Here is a 12,275-nt window from a genome sequence, read left to right on the forward strand (position 1 = left end):
TCGAAGTGATGGCCATCAAGCAATGAGGAGTTATGGCTATATGAGTGGTTCAATCATAAACTGAATAGATAATATAAATCAAATAAGATCTTATGATGATTAAATAAATATTGTATTAAAATTATATAAGAAAGCAATTCTTATAATATAAATAAAAAAATTAAAACTTCAAATCTGTAAGCATAAATACCTTTAAATTACAGAAATTAAGATTTATCATGATAGAAGTAATTTTTCTAAAAGCATAAATAGTAGTTTTAATTAAGATTTGTTTATTAAGCATTTTAAAAGTCTAATTTTAAAGTGATTTATTGTAGTTGAACTTTTTGTGATTATCTTTTGTATGTTTTGACATTTGGCTGAAAAAATATAAATTAAATTTAATAAATTTTATTTCAAAATCGTGTTTGAAATAACCATAAAATATTCTAATTTCAAAATTTCAAAATATTACATCATTATTGTTTGTTTTTTGACTTATCAGCTAGTTCAAACTCAAATTCCCATTTATTCAAATCTACTTTGTTTTTTGCAAACTTTTTCACTTTATAGTTAAGCAAATCTCCATGTAAATTTTCATCAGTTTCTCTTTGACACAAGTAAATAGCTAAAAAAAATATTTACACATAAATATGTTTACTTTAAAAACTAAAAAAAAATGCATGATACTATACAGATTTAGAATTGAAGAAGAACATAAAATATTAATTTTATTATTATGACTTAATTTAATAGATATCTAGTTTTGAACACAGTTTTCTGGCATACTTTTATTTTGTGCTTACCGTAATCATAATCCTTCACGTGAGTTTTATAAGTTGTTTGTGAGCTAGAAGACTGTAACACAAATAATGACATTTTAATGACCATATAACAAACTTAATACATTAGGTAACTGTTAAATTCCTTATATACATTGTTATTTATTCGGCATAATACATTTTATAGAGTAAATATAAGTCAATAAAATTACAGTAGTTATGATTTATAGTAATGTTCTGACTTATTTTATTTTAACGTAAAATGTTGAAGTAATTACAATTTATAGAATTTCTAATATTTATTAATGATTTTTTCTTGATGTTTTTTAAATTTTGTTTTTTCTTAAATAAATTATAAAAAAAAAAGTAGCATGTGGGTGTACTCTGTTGTATATTCTGAGCAGAGACAGTATATCAACCTATATTGTATTAAGTATATTTCACAATATATTTTTTTGATATAGCTGTAAGTCTTTTTTATTTTACTTTTAGTACTACAGTAGGCTAAATCAATTACTCTTGAAAACATTACATCTATTATATTATTTGTATAATATATACTCTTATTTAACCCAGGACTAGCCAAGATACAAGATATATGTATCTGAAATACATACAAGGTATAAAAAAACTTAATAAATTTATAAATTAGCAATGTTTATTCATTCACAATTAAATATTTAAATTTAAATGAATTGTAAGTAGTATTATAGTGAATGTAATTTATGTTGTATGTTTTAAAATAAATTCTAGTTACCTTTTATTTTTTAAAGAGACTAATTTTTTGAAAGTATCATCTGACATACTAACTAGACCAGAGGCGGATAGGCTAAATTAATATTACCGGGAAATGCATTACCGTAAGGGCCCAATAAAAATAAAAGAAATACATTTAGACCATACACATATTATAATACATATTTTTTATATTTATAAATGTAATCATTATTCATTAATTAATTTTTCATATGATAGTCAAAAGTTTAGATGCTATAATATTTTTAAATATACATTTTCATAATACCTATGATAACACTATAATAATATTATTATTTTATTAGGTATAAATTGTATGAAAAGTTACATATTAGTTCTGTCCTGTGTGCCTGTGTATATTTTTAAGTATTGGCTATCGAGTAGCGACTATATCGAATTCTGTAATTATAATAGTGTAAGAAAAAAAAAGCTTATAGAAAGGAGGGCCTACCGGGATTTTCCTGGTATCCCGGTGGGCCTATCCGGCTTTGCTAGACCTATATGGAAAACGAATAAGCCCAGCAAAATAAAAATTTACGTTCAACAGCAGCTGAAGAGGTCTAACTTATATTATATTTTATAATTATTTTTTTAATTTAAGCAATCAAGTGGTTTATTTTCATAATTTAAAAAACTTATGTGTTTAAGTTCATTACTTGATTGTTGTCTTGATTTGTCTGACTTAGAAGAAAAAATAATAAAAGACTCCTCTGGCTTTTCAATCGAATAGGATTCAATTTCCAAACAATTTTGTTTTACACTAGTCTATTTCATTAATACATACATTTTAAATTCTATGTTTTCTTGATCACTTATTATTAAGCCAATGTACTTAAAATACAAGTGAAAACATGTAGCTAAAATAGCATGATTAACTTCAGGTATTAAATTTATTAGTCAATGATAATATTAATAGTAAAATCACAAGAGGACAAATTTAATGTCTTCATTTTTTTTCTTTTAACGATTAAAGCTGGTTCTTGAATGAAAATAATGTTGGTATTAATTTACTGTAGTAACAATTAACTTGGCCTTGCAAATAATCAAGCAATAAAAAAATGTAATATGATTTAACAAATATTACAAATTCATCTATATCTAATACTCTAAATCAAAATCTATTAAAACATAATTAGTATTTAAATGATGGAAAACAGTACTTATTTATAAACAAGAAGTTGACTAATCGAATCAAATAATGAATCCTACCTTGTCGGACAAGGATAAATTAAAGAACAACCTAGTATACTTTTCATAATTTCAACTGTTTTTGGACGTCTTGACATGTTCCACAAATAGTTGCACTTTTAAATGGCTCCTAAATGTAATACATAGATGAACTGGTAAACTTTTAATAGCTTAATTGAAATTAGAAGTAGCTATTAAGCTTAAAGTGTGACTGGCACATCTCAAATGGTAAAGTAGCAACATATCTCATCGTTCGCATTAGCTTTATTATCATGGACAATTGGTCAAAATTATATAATACGCCCAAGAAGGATAGAAATTATGTACTGATTGTCAGCGATCGGTGATCAACGAAATTTTATTGCTTATACAATATTATCGCCAGTCTGACGGGATGCCAAACATCAGTTACCTACTTTATTCTAAGTTATATTATCTAACATTACAAATTAGTAATTACAAACACTACAAAAGTACAAAATACAAATTCCAAAACTTGTTACTGGGCAATTAGGAAAACTGTTATACAAATCTAAGAAATCTTCTTAATTCTTATAATATTAAATGAAAACGAGTTTATTTTTTTTTCCGCCAGAGTGACCCTGTTTAGCGTTTCGTCCAATCACAAAAATTAAATTTTTTTCTTATCAGAGTCGTATCGCCGTTATCGCTCGTCGCCGCCACCGACAGCCTGTTATCATTATCGGTCGTCGTTGTTTTACTCTCATTGGACTCATTGCCGTTTTTTCTGCATTTCGCCCATTTTTCCGGGCCTTTCGAAGCTTTTTTCCGTTGCGTTCTCGATCCTGTCGCGTAGACCGCGTCTTATTCGTTTTTTCTGCGTGTGTTTTTCGCGAGGATTCGATCTCGTCCGCGGCTGTAGCATTAACGCAAACGTTTTTCTTTCGGCGCGAGTAGGTTTTGCCTTTTTCACTTCCGCGCGTTATCTCATCGCGTAGAACGCGTCTTTTGCGAACCGCGCTCTTGCTGTTTGTCTCCGAATTCCGTTCTTACTTCTTGTCCGTCGCCGTCGCATTCGGAAAACCGCGGTGTGTTCTTCGGTCGGTTATCGTATTGTCACATATTATACTAATGTTTTGTTTTTTACAATTCAATAAATTATTTATCCGTATTGAATAGTGTTGTTTTATTTTCAGTGTCTGAAAACTCGAACACCTCCGCGACCTCGTCAGTACTGTCACGATAGCGTATGAAATACAATTATGCGTATAAAAAAAAACGTGCGTCGATGGTTGACATACGTAGGGTCTAACAGATTCTTATGTGTATTACAAAAACAGATCGCAAAAGTCTTGCTTTTGAATCGTTTTAATACTTTTGATCGTGTCTGAGGTCAGTGGTATTAATTGGATACTGGAAGTTTGTTAAATATGAAATATTTAATAAACATTATCGAAAATTGGGTATAATTTATAGCCTTCGGTATCATATATATTAGATATAGAAGTATAATATTATACAGGATTTTAGTTATTACACTTATGTATTATCGTATGAATACGTTTATGCTTTATGAAACGTTGCTATTATGCGTTTTGTTTATCATATGAAATTGTATCGATCATGTGAGTTCGACTCTGTTTAATTTTTTGCATGAAATTGGTGTGAATTAATGAATATTACTATAAATGCAAGTAATACTAATAATATATCTAAAGTACCTATGTTTAAAAACATTTGTGGATACAGAAATGGATTATGAAACGTCGCTGTTATGTATTTTGTGTACAGTATAAATTTATATTGATCCAAGTGAGGACAACACTATTTGATTTGTTGCATAAATTTGATGTGAATATTTATGATACACACAATGTATTATGTAATTTGTTTGCTAAATATTAATAGTAAATACAAAAGAGTTAAGAGTATGATTCATGGCCTACATTATATATATATTATTAAGTATTAAAGTATAATTCTACAGGATTTTAATTGTTATACTTATGTATCATCGTATGAGTACATCAATGCTTTATAAAATGTTGCTATTATGCGTTTTGTTTATTATATGAAATCATATAGATTATGTGAGTGCAACAATATTTAATTTTTTGCATAAAATTGGTGTGAATTAATGAATATTTCAATAAATTCAAGTAATACTTGTAATATATTTAAAGTACCTATGTTTAAAAACATTTGTGAATACAGAAATGGCTTATGAAACATTGCTATAATGTATTTTGTATATAGTATGCATTTATATTGACCTGAACGTGGGCAATAATATTCGATTTTTTTGCATAAATTTGATTTGAACGTTTCAGTAAAACACACTATGTATTATGTATTAATAGTAAAAATAAATGAGTTGGAATTCATAGCCTACAGCATCATATACCTATATTAAGATTAAAGTATAATTCTACAGGATTTCAATTTTTGTATGGATTTAATTTATTATATGGTTTTATAGATAACCATAGTCGCCCATATATATCAAAAGTCTCAATATATAAACTAAATAAACATTTAATCTGCAATTAATCTTGTGTTTATCTACCAAGTTGTTAATATGACTATATATAATATACATTATATATTATTTTTATTTCAAATTCCTATAGTGATAATAAAAAAAATAATAATTTGTATGCTATTTAGGTAATTAGTAATTAGTAATTACTAATCAGATAATATCTATAATGGTAATACTTATTATAAGATTCAAGGGAGGCAATTGCCCCGTCTTGCTTCCCCCCTCCCCCCCAATTAGCACTCATGGAGATAACATGTCTTTGGTAAATACTTACTCGTTTACGATAAAAGCAACCAATGTTCAACAAAGTCAGATAGTGATTAACAATTGTGAATAAGATGATGTGCGACGATAATAAATTTGCCATGTACAGTGCTTCATCTAAATTAAATCATTATTTTAAGTTTTCTTCTATAGAATATAGACCATCTAAAAATGTTTCAGCAACTAACAAGAACTTACCCGGATTAAAATCCATTGTGTTTGTGAGCCACATTACCAAACTGTTCCCTAGAAAAAAATTATTATTATTGCATACAATTTTACAGTTATTGTAATGACTTAGATATGGATTATTTACCATCGATCTGTATGCGCGGAAATATTAATTTTGCACTTCTTATAATCGTATTCAAAGGGATATATTCTGTACTCTTGTTCATGCGATTTATTAAGTTACTCACCTTAGAAACAGATAATAATGACATTGAAAAAAAAAAAAAAATTAAAAATAAAATGACGTTTACTTTTATGTTGATGATATGGTTCAGCATTTCGACGTATTCTTTCTTCAATTTCTTGACCTCCTGTTTTGGTAATATTTCGCCAAGAACAACATCTTGTAATTCCATGAGCGAATCCACTGACAAATGATCTGAAGAATCGGAGAATTCGGAGAACAATTCATCATCTGGAAATTTGAAGGAGAAGGAGAAATCGCTATCACTAGCAGACTGTCTAGTAACCCTACAAAAAAGTAAAACAGAAATGAATAGTTAATATTTTGGTTTGTTATAGTGTTAACTGTTAAGGTTAGGTTAACCTAACCTATGCACGCATCTAAAGACCCGCGGCCGACGTGGCGCGATTTGAATTTTGGCCGTGCGGTCATTTATTTAGCCGCGCAGTTTAATATTGATTCCTATGTAGGTATGCGTTAGAAGACGCGCGGCTAAAATAATTAGACACGTACAGGCAGTTGTATTAAGTTCTCCGTTTGGAAGTTGTACTTGTATACTCATAAGTGTGTTTTTTAAAATATTATTATTGTTATTATTATTATTTTTACTGTGAATAATACTTTTGAAGACATTTTATATCACACAGTGTTCAAATAATGTCGAACTTTGAAAATTAATTAAAATATGAATTATATATTAGTTATTAGCCGCGCGGTTCGTGCGATTTGATTGCTTTCGAAGCAGTCATCGCCGCGCGCGGTAACCGCTGTCATACGAATCAGTTATATCTAAAAACAAGTAAAGTAGTATCTACGCGGCTAAAATAAAATCGCGCCGTGTCGGTCGCCCGTCTCTAGACGCTTGCATAGGAATTATACCTTTATACACTACACTTATACAGCTAAGAAAAACAGTAGTCTCAGGAAATACAATCTTCATGATTGCCAATTAGCTTAATGAAGTACCGAACTCGGAAAATTATAACTAGTAAACTACTAAGTAATAAATAACTATTAATAGTTTTTAAAATATTTATTAATTTTAATTTGTCAATTATTTTCATACAAAATTTTTATATTTTATTTCATTAAAATTGCATTGTTCTAATGTTCTGGAACAATTGACTTATTGATTTGTAATAATGGTCTCCATTTCTATACTCTCAAGTTGCATAACGAGTTTTGTAATTAATTCTATTATAAACATTAGTCATAGGTAAGGCTGGGATTTTGGTGCTAATGCATCTTTTTTTCTAGTGTTTCGAAACGGAGCTCCGTAAGTATAAAATGTGTTTTGGGTTAATTTAAAGTAATTTTATAATTTGCATTTTTTAACAAAATTAACCTTAAATGCATTTTTAGGGCATTTTCTTTGTTTTTAGAGCATTTTTTACAATTTGTAGGATGATTGATTTTTAATACGAATTGATTAAAAACAAATTGTGACAATAACATAACAAAAGATAAAATAGTCTGAACATGATTTAAATCGTCTGTAACACGATTGCGCCCGGCTTACCTTTTTCTATTCAAAAAACGCAACACAATTGCGCCCAACTAATTATCACGACCGAGTTTGTTATACTTTTTTACCTGCACAAAACGTAACACGATTGAGCTCCAACATATATACGTGTTCCTATATATATATTATATATAACATATACATATATTCTAACAATTTTCTAATACGCTATTTAAAAATCGGACTTGGTTTCCCAATATGTATATCCAGGTATTTTAGTACGTACACTCGAGTAATCAAGATAATATTTTATTGTTAATTTATCTTATCTGTAAAATATAGATATAGTGTCGTGATCGGATTTTACATGATTGGAAGGATAGCGATCTACTATTCTCAGAAAGCAAGCGGCTTATAGGCCCATAGATAGATACAATACAAAAAATACCTTTTTTTTCTCTTTAATTGTTTAAAAAAAATTCAAGTATTTAATTATTAAATTGAGGCGTGCGGCCCTATGTGCTATAAAACAATAGCACAGTGACCCAGTCCAGGTCTGCTACTAACTGTTGTAACTTGTGTTGAAATAAACAAAATATTAGTTTAGTACTCACAGTGTTTCGATAAGTGTGCTACTGTGAAAGTAACAATAGTGTTAAAAAATGGATTGCATTAATTATGTTTAATAAACATAATCATGATATCGTTTCGGAAAATATCGTTAGTAGACAAATGTAAATTTTCTACAAGAACTACGTAATACTAAAAATGATTTAAAAACCGTTTATTCTGACATTGGATTGTGGAGAAAAAGTATGTATAATTTCCGTAAAAAAAATTGTCAACAATTCCAAAATAAATGGAAGAATCTAAATTACAATTGTTTAACTTGTGTGGTACTTTTTAAAGTTAAAACTAATGTAGAACATTTTTGCTACATGGAAGAAATTTGAAATATAGTTGTATTAACTTTCCCAACTAATCTTGATATATTAAGTCGTTTAAATCATATTTTTGCTGATGGTACATTTTTACATTCGCCAAAATACTACGATCAACTTTATACAATACATATATTACAAAATGGATTTTATATTCTTTTAGTAGGACCTATACTGTTTTTGACGTCAAAATCAACTGAATTTTATATAGATATGTGGAGCACAATTATAAGATTATATTTAAAATTGACAGGCACAAATTTATTAATATTTAGACGTAGATTCCATTAAAATCAAATTTGGTTTAGAAAAATCTAAAGCAATATCAATTTATTAAAAAATTATAATTCAATATCAGAAGTAGGCCTTTGGATAAAATGTTTTTTCGCTTTTGGTTTTTTACCCGAAAATTTAGTAGGAGATGCCATTTTGTTTTTAATTGATGATATTAAACAATTTTTTATTTAAATAAGAATGCGTAAAATATAAACTAATAACAAAAATATATACTAAAAATTAGTAAGTTTTATTAACTAACTTTTATAACTTTTTATAGTATTTATATATATATATATATATATATATATTTAAGTAATTTGTATATTTATTAGTTTTTTTTAAAAAAAATTTTTTATTTTATTTTAATGTATTGCTACATGCAATTATTTGTATTTATAATTTTTTTTAGTCACCTTATCATGTGCTGGAAAGTTTTGGAACTCATGGTTTATTTTGACAATATTTAACAACTTCTAGACCTTAAATAATGATATTCGCGCGTGATTCGGAAACATTGGTGTATATAAATGTATATGTTATATATATATATAGGGGACATGTATATATTATGTTGGAGCACAATCGTATTGCGTTTTGTACAGGTAAAAATGTAAAACGGGCTAGATCATACTGATGGCTGAGGGTGAGTTGCGGCCCGATTTGTTGTTTCCGGTGAATTGCGGCTCGGTAATATTTTAGGTATAGGTTAGTTGCGGCTCGAGTTATTATCATTACCTAAGTTATATATAAATAACTATAAATGAAAGATTCACTATGTATATGGAAAGTTATATTTTTATATAATATACGAGTAGATCAGTGATTCCCAACCTTTTTGTTACTACAGTCTACAGACCACTTTGAGAACTTTCAACACGTCACTGACTTCAATGAGAATCAATTTTTTTCACAAATTTTAAAATTTAAATTATAAATAAATAAAAACAATCTTTAATGTTTATAATTGATAATGTTTTACTAAAGCTTAAAATAATTAACAATTTAACGCAAATTACTATTCTAAAAAAATGTAAATTTTAATATTATATTTATTTAAGATTGTATTATTATCAATTATCATTATATTATATCATTAATAACATTTTAAATTAAAATTAATATATTAGTGGTATACATTTATACTTAAATTAAACTTAAAAATTTGCTATCTTTTGTTAAATTTGATAAAACAGAACTAAAATAACTACGAAAACACGCGCATGTCGGCACAGTTACTTGGTAGCCTATTAGTATATTATTGTATTAAATTATATTAATTATAATATTTGTCATGATATTTATGTTGTGATCTTACAATTATACACCCACCCGGACTTGGCTACAAACCCATATATTTCAGACATGAAGCAATTGCTTCAAATAATCTTACATCCCACTGCCACATTTATATGTAATATATATACATTATTGTATGGCCGCAATTCGTTCGTACCTTTTATAAACCCGGGCCGCAACACGTACGTTATTTTGGGACTGGGTCGCAACTCACTAACACCGATTCCGATTGGTTGGGCGCAATCGTGTTGCCCGATTTAAATCACGACCACTGAAATTATTACCTACTGTATATCTATTTAGTTGTAACGATACAGTGTTATCACCACCATATTTATTATTTTATATCTTAATGTTTTATTGTAGTTATTATTATATTATGTTAAATGTTCCACTTTTGAACATCTCATTTCGCGTACGATTCTCTCGTTGTGCTAAGGACGTCTAGGGATACGACCGTCTCGCTCACTCAAGTTTTATGCGCCCGCCTCCTAACTTCGACTTTCGTACGACCGAACGTTTGCTCACCGTTCCGTATTAAACCGACCTCCATACACCACGGGAACGCGCCGTACATTGTTCTCCGTCTAACCAGGGTCGGTGAGATGGTGGGGCTCGAGCCTCCGGGGGGGGGGGGCATTCTCTGAGGCGTATTTAGGGTTGCATCCAAAAACCGCACACAAAAAAATTATTTTTATACAAATTGTATGTTATATAAATTAAAATTACAAGTTAAGGCCTAAACATTCGCGTCCGATCGCTCAAAATTAAACAGCTACATGTAGCTACTGTATTATACACATACGCGAAACAGTACGTACAAAGATAAAAAACACACGCGCACTCAATGCGAGTTCGATCTGTGTAATCGTCTAATCAATTAGACTACTGTATTAAAGTGTTATGTTTATCTTAGTTAAATATGAAATTACTATAAGTAAAGGGGCCCGAAATTGATCAGCCCCAGGGCCCACAAAAGTTCTCGCCGGCCCTGCGTCTGACCACGCGTGCTTCTTGACACAGATCGTGCTAATTTTTAATTTTATATTTATTTTGTGCACTAATTATTAATACCAACTGTTCTATTAATTATTATATGGTGTATTATATATTATATATACCTAACGCCGTCCTTTGATTTATATTTTTTCCGAATCCGAACTCGATGAGTCAGATTTTTATGTTAACTCAATTGTCAAGCGCGCGACAATTCTCCCACTTAGTGTATTTATCGTATTCAGAAGATATGTGATAACAACGGTTCATAACTTATGATATAAGCGTCGATGAGAAGAAAGAGAGGGTTATATTCGTTATACGAGTTATACATGCATAAATAATTAATAAACTTGGTAGTATGGAATGCAAATACGAAGCAACAATATTACAGTGCGTTAAACTAAAGGTTTACTTCACATACCTACTCAACTATGAAACATAAATAATTATTAACTGCAACATAAACGCCAGTTAGTGCTATAATATTAATTGTAAAATATATTATTATTATTTTCTTTTGTGCTTAAATATATTCTAACGGTATATAAGAATGTACAATAACAAACAATCCCTACAGACATAAGCTTAACTATTAACAAATTTTAACCTCTTTTAATAACTATAAAGTATATACCTTATATACTATATATAAGGTATATATTTAGTATATATACCTTCATCGTTAAAATTAATAAAAAATATAATAATTAATAACAAAATTAACTATACAATCATATATATATTATATTAAAAACAACTTATATCTAATAATACTATAATTTTATAGTATTAGAATAAAATATCTATATAGTAATGCACGTACCATCTCTTCAGGATTTTAAACAAGGCCATCAGATGTTTCTTGAGAAAACGGAGCATATTGTACGCTTCGGTGGCACAATTGATGATGAAAAGATGAGTGAGTGAGTGACAAAGTCGTCGTAAGTGTACCGTGGTGTACGTGAAACAGCACGCGACAAGCCGTCGTACAGTCGTTCAACGAATGACGAGCGATGGCTGTATAGATTTTGTATCCAGGCACCGATCTGCGACCCTGAGCATAATACTGCGTGCGCACCGCCTACTTATGGGTTGTCACCCACTAGACATCACCGGCAACACCTTCCTTGGACCCTGGGAATCAGCATAGACGGTGGAGGTGGCGACGAGAGTGAAATTGTAACTGTATTGCGTTTGGGATTGAATACGTCGATAACGGGTTAGAAGTGGGTGGTTTTTGAAGCGATGTGTAAATTTAATAAACAGCGTAAAATGATAGAAAATAAAATATATAATATCAAATTTAAACCAGCATACACCAGATTTTTTACAGCATAATAATAAAATGGTACCTATAATATAATATTATGTTAGTTATGTTGATTTCGTTGGCTTGTGTTAAATAACA

At 29.1% G+C, this 12,275-nt stretch overlaps 1 protein-coding gene across 1 annotated transcript; it reads right to left on the reverse strand.

Annotated features, from left to right (window-relative positions):
* Positions 1-271: 271 nt before the first annotated feature.
* Positions 272-11,746, reverse strand: LOC112595502. The gene is made up of 8 exons (XM_025340749.1): positions 11,691-11,746; positions 5,955-6,174; positions 5,789-5,891; positions 5,671-5,718; positions 5,483-5,589; positions 786-837; positions 455-607; positions 272-359 (listed from the first exon to the last, which is right to left on the reverse strand). The coding sequence occupies exons 1-7, from the start codon at positions 11,744-11,746 to the stop codon at positions 459-461; spliced, it is 735 nt and encodes a 244-aa protein (XP_025196534.1). The 3' UTR covers positions 272-359; positions 455-458.
* Positions 11,747-12,275: the final 529 nt, after the last annotated feature.

The sequence above is a fragment of the Melanaphis sacchari genome, unplaced genomic scaffold (genome assembly GCF_002803265.2).
Source record: "Melanaphis sacchari strain LSU unplaced genomic scaffold, SCAv2.0 Contig27_pilon_pilon, whole genome shotgun sequence".
NCBI lineage: Eukaryota > Metazoa > Arthropoda > Insecta > Hemiptera > Aphididae > Melanaphis > Melanaphis sacchari.

What these genes read in the sequence shown, in the direction of transcription:
- LOC112595502 (XM_025340749.1), bottom strand. Translation starts at nt 11,746, where the DNA reads ATGCTCCGTTTTCTCAAGAAACATCTGATGGCCTTGTTTAAAATCCTG. An exon ending in CACAATGGATTTTAATCCGG is followed by an intron (nt 5,590 to 5,670) that starts GTAAGTTCTTGT and finishes GATTTAATTTAG; the next exon opens with ATGAAGCACTGTACATGGCA. An exon ending in CGTGAAGGATTATGATTACG is followed by an intron (nt 608 to 785) that starts GTAAGCACAAAA and finishes TATTTTTTTTAG; the next exon opens with CTATTTACTTGTGTCAAAGA.